Source organism: Eurytemora carolleeae, unplaced genomic scaffold (genome assembly GCF_000591075.1).
Source record: "Eurytemora carolleeae unplaced genomic scaffold, Eaff_2.0 scaffold7, whole genome shotgun sequence".
Classification (NCBI taxonomy): domain Eukaryota; kingdom Metazoa; phylum Arthropoda; class Copepoda; order Calanoida; family Temoridae; genus Eurytemora; species Eurytemora carolleeae.
The window spans coordinates 523,420-540,531 of record NW_019396407.1 but is presented as its reverse complement, the minus strand read 5'-3'; the positions used below and the strand labels follow the sequence as shown (position 1 = coordinate 540,531).

At 31.9% G+C, this 17,112-nt stretch overlaps 1 protein-coding gene across 1 annotated transcript in view; it reads right to left on the bottom strand.

Annotated features, from left to right (window-relative positions):
• LOC111702673 (voltage-dependent calcium channel type A subunit alpha-1-like) overlaps positions 1-17,112 on the bottom strand; it is a 98,851-nt gene that overhangs the window by 59,250 nt on the left and 22,489 nt on the right. Inside the window, 9 exon segments of the mRNA XM_023474427.1 lie at positions 3,041-3,156; positions 4,608-4,650; positions 5,172-5,232; positions 7,402-7,503; positions 7,763-7,813; positions 8,520-8,626; positions 10,809-10,964; positions 12,928-13,052; positions 16,113-16,185. Of these exon segments, the coding sequence (XP_023330195.1) occupies positions 3,041-3,156; positions 4,608-4,650; positions 5,172-5,232; positions 7,402-7,503; positions 7,763-7,813; positions 8,520-8,626; positions 10,809-10,964; positions 12,928-13,052; positions 16,113-16,185 (834 nt within the window).

Here is a 17,112-nt window from a genome sequence, read left to right as displayed (position 1 = left end):
AAGAAATAAGAAATAAGAAATAATGCAAAGGTCTCAAAGGGAATCCTGACATTGAACCCCTCGACCGCCTTCAGAGCATAGCGCAACAGCATGCAGAATGCCGAAAACGTCCTGGCTCCAGATTCTTAAGCGCCTCAAGTTGGGGATTTTGTCATGTTTGACCCCTAAGCCTAAAACCTTAAACAAACAAATTAATTAGGCTGTTGTATCATAACAAAAAATAATACGGCCTAATTTGAGGATACATTTAAGCAAAAACTTTAATTTTAAAGGGCTGACTTTTTTTTAATTTGATTTGTTTAATATTGTAAAAAGTTTTAGGCTCTTTAAGAAAACTGTCTGAAAATACTTATTCTAATCAGGGTATTATAAAATAGGTTCCACTTCTAACAAAACCATTTTTTTTAATTTTATATCACCAAAAAAGCAAAGCTATCAAATCAAACCAGACTCCGAGGGCTGTACTGCTTTTTATCACCATTTCAGCATAAAATGAGGCTTCACATAATATTTGTTTAGAAGTGGAACACCCTGTTTACTAACATAAAGCCTTTTCCTTCAGTCTTGAAAAAGATTTTAAGAAAAGGTTTTCCTGCTTTGCATTACTGTTTTTAGAATATAGCCTGTAAAGCGAATTACGTTTTAGTCCTAGTTTTCCCTAAAAGTTAAAAGCAGTGAAAGAAAAAAATACCATTTTTTAACTTATACTGCATAATAATACCCAACCTACATATTCATATCACAACATAAAAGATATGTAGATTTTTTTAATTTTTTAATATTTTTTATTTTTCAAAACTTTTTTAAAAGCATCACTTTTCTGTCATACATTTATCATATCATATCATATATTATTCAATTTAACTTAAATAAAATATCCCATTGTCATGTCAGTTTAAAGAAACCATGAAGCAATATTATAAATTTTAATGTTTTTGAATGCAAAATAATGCGTAAGCAACAGACGAAAAATATATTTAATAAAGCATGCAATTGGATGAAATTCGAACAGTTAGAAATATTTTTTTTAGAATTGGCAAAATTTTTATTTCTAATTGTTCGAAATTTTAACTTTACCTTTTTCATGCTCATCTATAGGCTATAACAGAATGACTATGGATCAATAAAAATTTAAATGGGTTGGAGTTTGGAAGGGGGGGGGGGAACATGTATATACATCACACAAATCATTGTTCCATAAAAACTTCTTTTGTGATCCCCCCCCCCTTTCAAGTTTTCTTTTTGGTTACTCTAATCGATAACTACCTGACCTATTCTATGTAATATGGTTCAGAATCTTTTTTTTAACTTGGCCGATTTAAAAAAAAATAAAATTAATAAATAAATAAATAAATGAATAAAAAATGTTAAAACATTTGATTCTAGAATTTTTTGATTACTAAATTTGATTCTGTTCCTGAAACGATTTATGGCTTCTGTAATCTATGTAAAATATAATGTATTTTTTAATCTATGTGAACAACAGTAAGTCACAAGAAACAATTCTAGTGCGTCTGACAAAGCACTAGTTCAAACAAAATAAAAAAGTTTTCCTTCAATCTAGGAATTTGTTAACAATAAGCATATTTTCAACTTATATTCGCTGTCACACCATGTTTATTATTGGGTCTCACTGTGAATTCTAAATTATCTCTTCAAATTTATAAAATAAGTCTAGTGGCGAAAATGCTATCAAAAATGACGGTAATGTTAGATGTTGTTCGTTTGAAAATTTATTTATATATGTTTTTGTAAATAAAAGCATGAATCTATGAAATTCAACCAACCAACCAACCAACCCCCCCCCCCTCTCCTGCAATGCTATGGATTATAACAATACAACTGTAGGAATCAACTTTGCATTAGTTCATGATTAAGTATTTGATATACATTGTGTATTTGATATACATTCTACACAATGTAAGCGCGTTACATGTACACTGTACAGTGTAAAATATGCTTTAAGGATGAATTTTTAGAAACTAACTAACCGCCCACCGCGGGTTTGAGCAGAAAGACGTATTGCAAAACAAAGCATATAAATTTTGCATATGATTTTAATCAAACGGTTATATTTTGGAGAAATTGCTACACGGATCGAAAGTTTGTTTTGAAAATGACATGTTACACCTCGTTTTCGTCAAAATCTAATGCTGAATTCGAATTTGATCGAAAACCATTTCAAATATTTTAATTAAAAATTTTAAGTTTTAGGTTGAAATAATGCTTAACCCTATTCCCGCTGGGGGGGGGTCAATTTGACCCCCCCCTGTAGTTTTTTTTACATAACTCAAAAAGTATTGGTCTGAGGCTGTTAAAAAAGGTGATAAATGTTTCATTTACTCTCAGTCAAATTAGAATTAATGGAAATTTAAACCCCTGAGGGATTCAATGATAAACCAGAGGGCTGTAGTAAATGACATTCCTTTGTAAAAAATAACAAATTATTTTTATTTTTTATTATTATTTTTTAAAGGGGCGGGATTAAATGAAAATGGCTGCATACCAAAATAAAAGCTTTTATAAAGGAATATATCTTGTTTATTTGTTTATCAAATATTTAAGTATGTTGAAAAAATGTTCAGATAATCTATATAATCCACTTAGTAGATAGAAAATCAATATTTCCTGGTAAAGTTTTACAAAATAAAGGTTTTTAATAACACCTCCCTTCCACTGAATCAGCACAAATATATTATTGTATAAGGTTCATGCATGTTTTGTTTAATAAGAACAAATTTAAAACAACATATTGGGATATAAAAAATTTACTATGTTATAAAGTTAAGGATATTAAGTTGATTAAACAACATATCTCTGATCTTGTTATTTATCGGCTTAACATTATTGATATGTTACTTAATAAAAAATATGTTTTGGGAAAGGTTAAATATGTCATTGTTGGGATCAAGAGCACAAGAATATAAAAGGGTTTCATCTATGTAAAAATATTTGGATAAACAGATGATAACTGTATCTATGTATCTATGCATCTATGTATCTATGTATGTTTTGAAAGTATAAACAGCACAATAACTACCTGCTTTAGAAATCCATTGAAAATATCCTTCGAAAGCGCGGGAAAAGTTTTCGCGCATTCGCAACTTTCTGAAGGTTTCCCGCCTTTCTACACGTGTTCTCTCGTTACTGAACTCTCTATGAAAAAGGGGATTTAATTTAAATCCTAGCTTCGGAACTTAGCTTAGTCCTTAGTCCTTAGAGTTGGGATAGGGGAGTTTGATACATGTCTCTAGTCTAACTTGTCAAGGGATGCTCAAAACTAGGTATACCTTTAGTTAGGGTGCCAGGGATTATTTTAAAAAACTTCAAAAAATACGTCGGAAATATTATAAAAATTAAATATTTTGGTTTATACAAATTGTAACATGTGGCGCATGTTATTACGTTAGTAAAAAAAGTTAGTAAAATTTTTTTTAACCATTTCTGATTTTTTGAAACACCGACCCGCCGTTTGACTATTCTCCACCCTACCCTATGCATAAAAAAATTCAAAATTTGTTCACAAATTAAGTTGAGAAAGTAAAGACGTTCTATTGTAAACCGTTTTAAATTTATTAAGCAAAAATCACACCGGGGGGGGCAGGAAAATACACACACACTCCCAATTGTGATAGGGGTAAAATGGTTAAACCAGACTAAGAACATCCACGTAGTTATATTGAGTTCCTCAATCAAAATTTGAGGCAAATCGGTCCAGGAGTTCGTGAGTTATGACTATTAAACAAACAGACAGGTACTCAAAAAGAGAATAATATTTATAAATATTTTTGAATATAAAGTTGAGGCCGAGGGTAAAAATGTCATCACTGGAAGATTGTCCGAGATATTAAAAAAAGCCTACTGATGCTCCGTTCGAGTTTCCCAAACAAAGTTGAATTGGCCGGATGGTTCCAACACATGACATAATTGACCGGATGGTTCCAACACGTGACATAATTAGCCGGAGGGTTCCAACATTTTACATAATTGACCGGATGGTTCCAACGCGTGACATAATTGATCGAATGGATCCAACAAGTGACATAATTGACTGAATGGTTCCAATATGTGACATAATTGACTGGATGGTTCCAATATGTGACATAATTGACCGGATGGTTCTAATATGTGACTTAAATGACTGGATGGTTCCAATAAGTGACATAATTGACCGGATAGTTCCAATACGTGACATAACTGACCGGATAGTTCCAATACGTGACATATTTGACTGGATGGTTCCAATACGTGACATAATTGACCGGATGGTTCCAATACGTGACATAATTTACCGGATGGTTCCAATACGTGACATAATTGACCGGATAGTTCCAATACTTGACATAATTGACTGGATGGTTCCAATACGTGACATAATTGACCGGATGGTTCCAATATGTGACATAATTGACTGGATGGTTCCATTATGTGACATAATTGACTGGATGGTTCCAATACATGACATAATTGACCGGATGGTTCCAATATGTGACATAATTGACTGGATGGTTCCAATACGTGACATAATTGACTGGATGGTTCCAATATGTGACATAATTAAGCGGATGGATCCAACACGTGACATAATTGACATTGAATATAATTACCCGCTTAGAACACCAAGCACAAGATTCAGCATGAAGAATGAACCTGAAATATAATTATTTTCTAAATTCTCCTAAATACAGGAAAGGTAAATCCAAAATCGTAGTTTGGTCAAACCTGACACTGAGTGTTATATCTTGAAATCAATAGTAAGTTTGAATCTTTCCTCCCCTGGCGTAAGTTTTCAAAGCAAAAGGAGAAAAAGGATTAAAAGAAAAAGATCAAAGAATTCTTGAAAAAGAGACAGAGCAAATAAAAACATAAGTAAACGTAAGAAAAGACAGAATGAAATAGGAGAATGAAAATACACCCGAGGGAAATGAGGACACCACAAAAAAGAAATCGAAATGGAAGGAAAGCGAGGCAATTTTTGCTAACTAAAGGCAAGAATGAAAGAACTGCTGACAAGAAAGCAAGAAAAAACACACACGGTATATATAAGATAAATGTCAGGAATAAAAAAGCAGAAAGCACCCTAAAATAAGTAATAAGTAGTATACTGAGTAAAAGAAGCAATTTTAAAAGTATCAAAATTAAATTTAAATCTATCAGAAAAATAGTCATACCTATCACAATAAGAGGAACGAAGTAGATAAAACTAAACTGATTTCCCAGTGCATCATTAAACTGAAATAAACAAAATTTAAAGGTATTGTGTAAAGGTATTGTTGAGGTATTGCAAAGGTATTGCAAAGGTATTGCAAAGGTATTGTAAAGGTATTGTAAAGGTATTGTAAAGGTATTGTTGAGGTATTGCAAAGATATTGTAAAGGTATTGTAAAGGTATTGTAAAGGTATTGTAAAGGTATTGTAAAGATATTGTAAAGGGGTTGGGAAGGTATTGTAAAGGAATTGTGAAAGGATTGTAAAAGGGACTTTGAAAGAATTGTTAAAGGATTGTATAAGGATTGTAAAGGAATTCTAAAGGGATTTTAAAGGGATTGTAGAGGGAATGTGAAGGGATTGAAAGGGAATGTAAAGGTACTGTTATGGGATTTTTATGGGATTGTTAAGGGATTGTAAAGAGAATTTAAAGGGATTTTGAAGGGAATATTAAGGGATAGAAAAGGGATTGTGATGGGATTGTAAAAGGATTGTGAAGGGATAATAAAGGGATTGTAAAGGGATTGTAAAGGGATTGTAAAGGGACTGTAAAGGGATTATGAAGGGACTGTAAAGGGATTGTGAAGATGTTGTAAAGGGACTTTGAATGAATTGTGAATGAATTTCAGAGGAATTGTAAAGGGATTGTAAAGGTTTGTGAAAGAATTGTGAATAAATTTTAAAGGGATTGTAAAGGGACTGTTAAATGATTGTAAAGGTTTTTGAAAGGATTGTGCAAGGATTGTGTACGGATTGTGTAAGGATTGTAAAGGGATTGTAAAGGAAGTTTAAAGGGATTGTAAGGGTAATTTAAAGGGATTGAAAAGGCATTGTAAATGCATTTTAAAGGGATTGTAAAGTGACTGTAAAGATATTGTGAAGGGATTGCCAAGGCACTTTGAAATGATTTTGAAAGGATTGAAAAGGGATTTTAAAGGGACTGTTTAGGGATTGTAAAGAGATCGTAAAGGGACCGTGGAGGAACTGTTAAGGGATTGTTAAGGGATTGCAAAGGTAGTGTAAAGGAACTTTAAAGGGATTGTAAAGGAACTTTGAAAGGAATGTGTAAGGATTGTAAAGGGACTGTTAAGGGATTTGTTAAGGGATTGTGAAGGAACTTAGAAAGGATTACGTCAGGATTGTAAAGGGACTGTTAATGGATTGAAAAGGGATTGTAAAGGGGCTGTTAATGGATTGAAAAGGGATTGTAAAGGGGCTGTGAAGGGATTTAATATGAATATTACTTGTGATAAAGGTTTAAAGGACAAAGTGGTAAAAATTGTAACTTAATTAAGTCTACAATCACATTCAGAAATACATACTCATGTATTAATTGTCAGTTTAAGATGAAAACATAAAAATTTTTGTAAAACTGTTATTTAGGTTTATTGAAGTTCATGTGAAAAAGAAAGATTAATGACATGAAACAAGCGATGTGTTAAAATTAAGTTTGTGAAAAACACTTAATTTTATTTTTCTAGAAAAATGCCAGAGAGAAGCTTGGAATTAAAAAATGTAATTCTTCTTATTTTTATAAGACGTTGTTTATCTGTTTCCCAGTTAGAGAGACCTTGTAATTTAAAGTTTAACCCTCTATTTAATAATAAACATGTGCCCTTTTAACATTTATCTGATAGAAGATATGGCAGTTTTTTGTATTAAAAATCGTAAAATGCGCAAATCACCTTAAAAGAGAACCCACAATTAGAAATTACAAAATTTTAGATCGTAAAACGAAAATATTTTCATCAAAACTTGAAAGGAAACTGTTGTAAATCGTGCATGCTTCTTATAGTTGGGATGCCACCTAAAATTACGCATATAGTCTCTTAAAAAGTGCAGTTAAAAATAGACAAAGGTTATGAAAGTAAATAATACCTCAATGGGTACACAAATCATGACTGGAATCCTGATAAAGGAAATGCGTTTTTGCCACAAACTTAAATTGTCTAATCCCTATTACTTCGCAACTTAGTGATGATGAAATATAACCTTTGATATTTCAAACTTAGACTTCTTGATCTAACAGAATTCATATTTTGAAATATCAAAGGTATAAAATATTGGGTTGAAAAGATATAGAGATTTGAAAACAAGACTTTGTGGAAAGAATTTGTCCACAACAATGCATACGCAGTTTAACTACCTTACATAACCGTCCCTTTAATATTGATAAATGAAATATCTTCTTACCCAGTAAAGAAGGGTTGTCCATCCCTCCATAGTGATACACTGGAACACAGTTAACATAGCATACAGGATATTATCAAACGAAGTTATTCCATAATTTGGACCCTAGACATAGAAACATACTATAGTATAAAATAGTATAAATATAGTATAATATTCCATAATTTGGACCCTAGACATAGAAACATACTATAGTATAAAAATAGTATAAAAATAGTATAAAAATATAAATATAGTATAATATTGACATGCTCCCTAATGAAAATGTCTAAGCCAAATAGATAAATAATAAATTAATAAATGTTAATTCAAACAGATTGGAATTTACGATAATAGAGAAGTGTTTAAGGATTACTGAACTAACCTGCCATTTTTCTAAAAATTGTCCATTCAAATAATCGTAAAATTTGTTATACTAATCCATTCAGAGGAAAATTATCTGCATTTCTTAAAGTATGACGGATTCAATTAATTACGTTGAGTTCTCCATTCGGAAGCGACAAAAATCTTATTTCGGCGTTTTTTTGACCAAGTATGCACAAGTATGAAAATAGCAGCTTATCCGGCTACACATTCATTTCAAAACTATTATTGTTCTACTCCTAGCTCTCTCCAATAAGAAGTGATTTAAAACATGAACAAATTTTATTCCTAAGTACAATATGATTTGATTTAACAGTGTAACTGAGGTCAATTATTCACATTGGTCCCATGGCTTTGTATTAGCAAACCAACCATAAATCCTTAAATCTTTACGACCTCCTTTCTGATTTCAACTCCAGGTTGGACTTACAAGAGCCCGAAGTTAAAGAATTTAAGCCGCAACTTAAATCTAAGCCGCAGCTCAAATATGGTTGGTTTCCCTTAAAATTGTATTTAATTTTTCAAGATTTAATCCGGCTCTCAATTGAAACCGGTTTTTGGGGGATTTGAGACCCGGCTTAAATTCATTAAATTCGGACTCAGGGCTCTCAGCCTTTTTGTTTATAGCTTAAAAATAATTAAACTTGCAGAGTCAAAAAACGCATTTGCCGACAAAAAAAGTTTTAAAAAGCGAAAAATCTTTGTTTAATTGGTCAGATTCTGGTTGAAATCATATTTTGCTTGGACCAGGATCAAACTTTTAAATCCACGTGATGAAACATATAAACTATACCTGGAGGCGCTATTTCAGGAGGTTCTGCGTTACAGGGTACAATCATTCGTGACCCATCAGGCACTATTTCATCTAGAGTATCATTGATTCATTTAAACTTTGAATCTTAAAAAATACAAGCTGTCACGATTTAACGCATTCCAGTCATTTAACCTTGGAATAATAGTTGTAAAAAAATAATTTTCAGAATAATTGATTTAAAATTTTAATTTTACTTCAGGAAAGGTAAATTCTCCTTTGACCTCACTTTTCTTCCGCCCTTATTAAAATAACCGTTTACTCATTATCATTATCATTATTGTGAATATACTCTAACACTACTCTAATATTCATTTTTTTTTACATTTTCTGTTTTTATAAAACTTTACTTCTTTTCTTTACTTTTTTCAGGACCTTTTATGGTTTTTCTTTTTAACTCATAATCTTAAATAGATGTTGTAAAGGGACTTTGAATGAATTGTGAATGAATTTCAGAGGAATTGTAAAGGGATTGTAAAGGTTTGTGAAAGAATTGTGAATAAATTTTAAAGGGATTGTAAAGGGACTGTTAAATGATTGTAAAGGTTTTTGAAAGGATTGTGCAAGGATTGTGTACGGATTGTGTAAGGATTGTAAAGGGATTGTATCATGAAGTGTAAACCCAACCAAGGGTTTACCCTATGTGCATAATCAGATATAAGTGCATTGCTCCCAGTCAGAGAAATGATGCACATAACAAATGCAACCTTAGAATGAAGCCAAAAAAATCCAGATCCAGTCCAAACTCTGAGTAGGTTTGCTACCTTAGATACAAAACAGTGTAGGCCGACAATGGTATCTAGAGATAGCAAGTCGATCCCATTTATGGAGCAGCTAGGGTGACATCTATGCTGGGGCAAGGAGTGAAACAGCATCTTATCTTGCCGGCAGAGAAAGCAGATTGTCGGCAGAGAAAGCAGATTGTCGGCGATCTTAACCCTGGAGTTCCCTAGGACGAGTCAGTTAGCATGAAGCATCTTATCAGAAGAGTTGAATGGACATACATTCACCCCAGGCAAATGTTGTGTTTATTTATATAACTTTAGTTGGTCCAACAATAATCGTTTGTATCGGTATTGTGTAAATATAGTGTGGGTGCAACCATGCTTTGTTATTACACTCAATCTTGGCTTTTTAATATTGAATTCTTTTCAAGTCTATAGTAGATTGTAGGGTCACTTAAAATTATGCTTAAAATCCCTTAAAATGTTTATGAGTAAACTGGTTTATGCAAGAAATATGAATCATCAAATAAATTACCTAAGACATACTTCTGTTTATTTAAAAAAAAAAATTTAAAGACTATTCTAACCTTTAAAAGGACATTTCCAAGCGGCGAGAATAGCTTATCTTTAAAATGGGGTGTTTTTTAATACTTCAGCTAGAATAGAGAACAATCCCTTTAAGTATAATTTTTGCCACTCTCTTTCGACATTTCTCCCCCCTGGTAAACCTGTAGAGTGTAGATGAAGTAGTATTGATTTATATTTTCTCTAATATATACTCAACTCAGTTTTTATTAATACCCTTCACTATGTATACTCATTCATTCTCTAGAGAGGGTTTAATGTTTATACATACCGTTATTTCCACGAGAAACCTATACATACTATATACCTTTAATTATATTGATATTATTTATATATCTGTAGAAAACGCCTAATCCATAACAAGTCCTGGAAACATATATATCCAGGTACAACCTGTCCGCTATCAAAGTCAACCAGGACACGCTCCAAACGGCTACAAGTACAATACCGTAAACTATAAACGCCAATACCACTAGGTGCGATCTCGTTAGCTATGCATGTCAATACAGACACTAGCTATTAATCAAGCTCTAAATGCCACACAGGGACACAAGTGTAGCTTTCCAACAATTGAAATCAGCACAATTAATCTGTCAATCTAGGTATACCCGTGGCCATAGGTTCCTTAAAAAAATTCAGCCATATGGAGCATATGTATATATAGGAGCAAATAAATTGTATTTATATATGTATGTAAGTTAGCTAAAAGCCAGCCAAACTAAAACACTAAAAACAATATTACATTTGCCTCCCTGGATATGTTTTATATCCACCAGATAAATTGTTGTTGCAGGAGGTCGTTCTACTGGACAATTTTCCAGATTCCACAAAACACCGAACACAGCCAAACCAATCAAACACCCGACGATGGGTACTTCCGTTAGTATATTCTATATGATATACATTAATATAAAATATAAACCTACCTAAATCTTCTATACTGTAGCAAGTTTTATGAAGGGCCCCTGAGTAGAACTCAAGACCAATGATTGCAAAGATAAGGATGGCGAATGATACAAGAAGTCCGATCTGCATCAATGGTGCTAGAGCTTTGAAAATTGACTTCAACACAACTTGTAGACCTAAAGAAAATATATTTTATCAATTTGAAATTAAAAATAAAACTGGCAAATTCATTTTAAAATTATTTTTGCAGTTTCATATTCCACTGGACTGAAGTAAAGCATACTGGGATCAGGGGCGTACACAGGAATTTTACCAGGGGGCTGTCATTTTCTTTCTTTCCAGGGGGGTCTAGAAACTGTTGGGGCCTGAAAACCCCCTGGAAACCATATATTTACTGATCCAAGGGGGAGGGCTAAGCCCCCTTGCACCCCTTTGTACGCCTCTGACAGGGATATTTATAAGGCATGCAACACAAGGATATAAATGATTTTTATTCCTTAGTGAACACAATATTTTTCTTTATCCCAATTTTTTATATTTATCACAAGTTGAGTTTTGACGCTTGAGTGCTTTTTATATTTATCTCGATAAGATAAAATCCCACCTCAACGCTTGACCAGGTAAATAGATATTTTATATCAGATAAATAAATAAAAAGCCTTAATCCAGTAGTTAAAGATCCTATAATCTGAACAGACAAAAGACATTTCTTCATTTTACAAGGTTTTGTTAAAACTTTAAAAAAATAGAGACTGAGTTTTATCTGGAAAAAAATGAATAAATAAAAACATGAAAATGTTTTAACACATGAAACAATGTTTATGTTTGCTCCATGAGATCAGAAATCTTTTAGACATCCATTTAATGTTTAAAAAAAGTAAAATTGGTTTAATCAACTGGCATCAACTTATGTATTTATCATGTTTGAGTTTCTTTTTATTACAAAGTTTTAATTAAAAACTTAGAAGTCATGCCTAATAAATATCCCTGTGTGTTAATTTGGATATTCATTGTTGAAATTCTACTTTTTTCATCAAAATCTAATTATTTGTTAATTAAAATTAACTACCATCCTACCTGTAGGCTTATGCAGTTTTACAGTAGGTTTGTTCTACTATTTGAAAAATCAATATTTTCTACAGAAAATTTAGCAGTTTCAGCAGATAGATGAGATAAATTAAAAAAGCTATATGTACATTGCCAATATTTTTCCTATTAAGGCAGAAAAGCGATCACTGTAAAAAAAATTGAAGGAAAAGGTTTGATCAATTGAATTTTAACACAACAGAAATACCTCAATTTTCATTCATGTTTAAAAAAATAAACTTAATTTGAAAAAAAACCTACTGAAAATATGAAATATTAAGAAAAGGTAAAATAATGTTTACATTGCTTATAAAAAACCTTTAACAATAGTTTGATTATGATTTTGCTTAGAATTTTGTTATACCAAATCGTTTTTTTATTTTTCTTATATGAGAGAAAATATTGCAGTTTTTTTGGGGGTGGGGGGATCTTAAGATAACAGATCTTTTTAGAAGAATAAAAAGAGCAACCTCTTGAATTGATACAAGTATTCCAAAAGATCCTTTAGAAAAGAATTTGCATTTACCATGGAGTCTTTTCCACAAACTCAAATTATTCAATCCTTATTTTTGCAACCTAAATGAAAGCCTTTGATATTTCCAACTTAGATTATTTAATCTTACAGAATTGTTAGTTTGAAATATTGATGGTCTACAACATTGGGTTGCAAAGATATGGGGATTATAAAATCACTTTGAGTTGAAAACTAAATTCCTTTGTTGAATGTTTTTTGTTTTGTTTGAAACTTAGAGATTGGTGATTTCGTTAGAGTAAGGATAAACATAAGCTCAGCTATAACCAAGCAGACATGAAAGTGCAAATGCTTTCACCTTTGGGATCTTTAAAAATTCTGCAATTTAGCAAAAATTAAGATGTACTTTGTCTTATTAATATAACGACTGCATATTAAAAATATGGCTGAATTACAGATATCTTTTTAAATCACCAAATTAGCTCATCTTTGTCTTTATATTGTTGAAGATTTTGCTCTTTTATATATCTTTAAAAATATATTTGAAGATGTTAAAATCACTTATTTATAAAATCACTTACTAGGAACCCCGGAGACAAGTTTTAAAGGTCTCAGAACCCTGATAGCCCTGAGAGTTCTTAGATCTACACTCTCCTCCTCTTTAGGTTTAATATTTTCATCCTCCGGTGTGAGCAGAGTTATATACCTAGATCAGGGACCTAGGACTCCACTATATACTCACAAGACATGCTTGGAACCAATATCAAATATGTATTTTAAGTTACTGCAACTGTTATCTTGTCTTTCTCATGTTTTCTCTTTTACTTTTGTGAGGGGTTTTTATTTCCCCCCCTTTCCCCTTTTTTATATCAGAAACAAAAGAAGGATTGAAAAAAAAGCAAGAACAAACAAAGAATTTTATGCCATTCTAACATTGTCTGTATAAATTTACAAATGGTGGCAGCGTAAGGCTTGAAACAGATTAATAAAAGGAAAATGAAACAGATTAAAAATTTGCATTGAATAGTTTTTCTCAAAACAGAAATAAATTGAGGTTGAGGAGTCGATAGCATTGAAGCGTTCAAGAATAATTTATCAATATCTCAAGTTTCCTCCTGTATTAAAGTCCCATTTAGTTTCTTCAAGTTTTAATAATTTAGAAATTATTCAAAATTTTTTATTTGCTGCTTTTATTTCATTTCAAAGAAAAATTGAGAAAATTTGAAACATTTATATTTTATTATATTTATAAATATTTAATACTAGTTCCGAGCAGTTTTGGACTATCTAAGTAGCGTTAGTAAAAACGCCAAAAATAATTGAATACAGTATTATGTTACTGATTTAACATCTCTTTTTACACATTTGTTGGTGGATGGTAAAAAAAGATGATGTTATCTTATTTGATATTAAGATATTGTTCTATACTATATTGTCTTGTTATTGTTACAATACTTGTCTAAAGCATTTTCATGCCTCAAAAATATAGCTAATACTAATTAAATGTATATTTATTTTCTCTCAAGTCAGAAGTAGTTAAATCGTATAGGTTAGAATACAAAGTTATATCAGGATACAATACTTTTTAGAAAAACCAAGAGTAAATCATTTATTTTATTAAATTGGTATTGAAGATCTTAAAATGTTATTAAAACGTCCTGGTAAATCCAAATTGTTAAAACCAATCTCCAGTTTCATTTCCTTGCGGTCTTTGTTTACAGTTCTAATCTAGCTTCTCATGAAATGATCTATGAATTGACCTTGTAAAAGATTTAACATAAAATCAATGCTACTTGATCAACAAGATTTTCCCCCCCAACATCTTTCCATGAAGGAGTATATATTTTCCATTATTATCCCAACCACCAGCCTGCTTTAAATGTTCAAGAAAAACTGAAAATTGGACTTAAAAGGTTATTTCTTTTTTGCAAAAAGCTTTAAAAATGTTTAAATGCCTTGATAGAAAATAGAAAAAATGTATCTAAGAGTCAGGAAATGGGTTTTCTGAAACAAAATTAAAATTTGTATTCCTTGTAATAACTAATTTTTTTTAAAGAAAAACTTAAATATAATAAATAGATTATTTCTGAAGTTTTCTAGTTTTAAACAAAATAATGAAGTGGAGCTTGGTTTTTATGAGAAAATACTTCAAGGCCATTTTAATATGTCTTTCTCAAATACTTTGAGTGACAGTACGTTAGCATTTAGATTAGTTGCATAATGTTATACAATGTCAGCTTACAATACTAATCCAAAAATTTTATGGTGCACTTAACTTTTTAAAGTAGGCTTACAGGATACATTATTTAATTCCTAAATACTTTGACCCTACATCTAAAACCCGTGTTGTCTGGGTATAAAAATCCTTATGGCACACTTACTGGGGACCTTTGAAACCATTTTCAAGGGCCTAAGGCAACGGAATGAGCGGAGCATTCGCAGATCTACAGGGAGGGACTGATCTGTATCCCCCAGTAAAACAGTTGCAACCCTACACATTACAGGCTCGACCAGAGTAACTTTATATCTGTACTGTACCAATACAAGAGGCGTATTCAGGGGGGGCCATGGGGACTAAGCCCCACCCTGGACCAGTGAAATCTGTTGATTTCAGGGGGTTTTCAGGCTCCAACAGGTGCTGAGGTCCCCCCCCTTGAAAGAAAAAATCTAAGCCCCAACATGGACAAATTCCTGAATACGCCCCTGACCAACACTTCACACTCCAACCCTTCGTACCAACATGTACAAACCCACCTGTAAGGTAAGAGAAGAATGGTACTATACCATTTAGAACCAGTCCAGCCGTTAAACAGAGTAAAATTGTAATCTATCATCTGTATTAAGTACAAGCCCACTTGTTGATTTTTTTACAATTTTAGTTTACATACTTTAACATGCAACCCTGGTATCAATGGATCCTTGCTAACCTTCAAGTACGGTTTGTAACACATTATAAAACTGAAACCCTGTAATTGGTGATGAACAAACTGAATTTAAGGTGCTATTGAATAATGCTTTATCACTTTACTAAAATGATAAAACTATTTGTTTTATTTTGTGCACCCTAAGTCCGAATTTAAAGAATTTGAGCCTCGGCTTAAATTTCAGCCGCAACTCAAATATGGTTGGTTATAGTTAAAATTGAATTCAATTTTTAAACCGGTGCTCAATTAAAATCGGTTTTGGGGGGATTTAAGACGCGGCTCAAATTCATTTAATTCGGACACTGATGGCATGTTTCATTTTGATTTTTTGAAAGCTTTGGCTCTGGATACTTTTTTTAAACAAGTCTGAACATTTTTAAAATTTCTCTTTAGATAAGAAAATGGGAGTAGCAATTGCAATAGTTGTATCAGCTAAAATCCAAATTAGAAGTCCAACTCTCTGACCCTGACATACTTTACGTACTTTTTAAATGGTTCAAATAAAAAATTGAATTTATAAGGTCATATTTTTATATAAAGAGCCCTGGAGATAAGAAACACAATATTAAATATACAAATTCAAAAAAAAATGTCCAAAGTGTCCCAAAATGGACAGTCCTGAGTTTTGATTAAGCTAGGGGGGGATATTCACTTATATAGCTGTCTTCAAGTAGTGAATAGTAAGGATACAAAGCAAGGAATTGTTGAGTATACACTGTTGGAAAAAATCCTGACAAAAAAATTCATTCTCAGATGTTTTTCGAAGTTTAATAATACAAACAAAATGTTAGAAGTGTTTCCAGCAGTGTCATGTACAGAGAGGTGTAAAGTATGAGACCTACCCTGTCACTACAACCACAAAGTCCATGATATTCCACATGTTCCTGAGGTAGCTTCCACGGTGAAGAATAAACCCTGAAATGATCTTATTTTAGAAATTAGAAAAAACTGACTTACTGATTGATTCATGAAAGATTTGCTCAGTCTGTGGATAAAAAGAACAGAACACTAAACATACTAAAAAATAATATAGTTTTAAACTTTGAAAATAGAAAGTATTTTTAAGTCAAGCATAAACAATTACAAGGCTTTCAAGCTTTTTTTCAACCAAATGGGTAAATATTCTTTTTAAAACCTCCCTTGTTCTTAAAAACATATTTTTTATTATGTTATGTACAGAGTATACAAGTTCAGGGTTCTGAATAATTCACAATTAATAGTTAATGAAGTGGTTTAATTAGAACTAGCTAGAATATGAAATGTGTAGAAACAGGATGAAGAAAAGGAACTTGTTTCCTAGATATAAGTATTCTTATGAAAGAGAAAAAATGAGGAATACAATTTCTCTACAGAAGAGAACGATGGAAAGGGAGATAGGTTGGGAGTGAGTTGCTTTGTAAAAAAGAGGAAATGAAAAGAGGGAATAATAAAATACAAAAAATACTCTATTGAAAGACGGAGGTGGGGAGATTTCTGAGTAAAAAAGCCTGAATGATATGTTAGGGGGGGGGGGGGAGTAAAGAGGTAGGGGGGGAGGCAGATAATCTGAGATAAGCGGTTATTGGTCAACCTTTTCAGAAAAACCATCAAGGCAAGAATACATGTTACTTAATTATATATAACAAGGCTTCCTAGGCGCTTTTTGATCCTTTTTTAATAATAATTGTGGCTGTTAACGGTTGTTCTTCAAGTTGCCATTTTACAGATTTTGAATGAACAATTGTTTCAAAGCTAATATAGATATCATCAAAAACAAATTCTCAAACCTTGTAATCGTATATTGGGAAATTACCAAAACCTGAATTTTTCCGGAACATTCTGGAATCCGGAACATGATTCCAT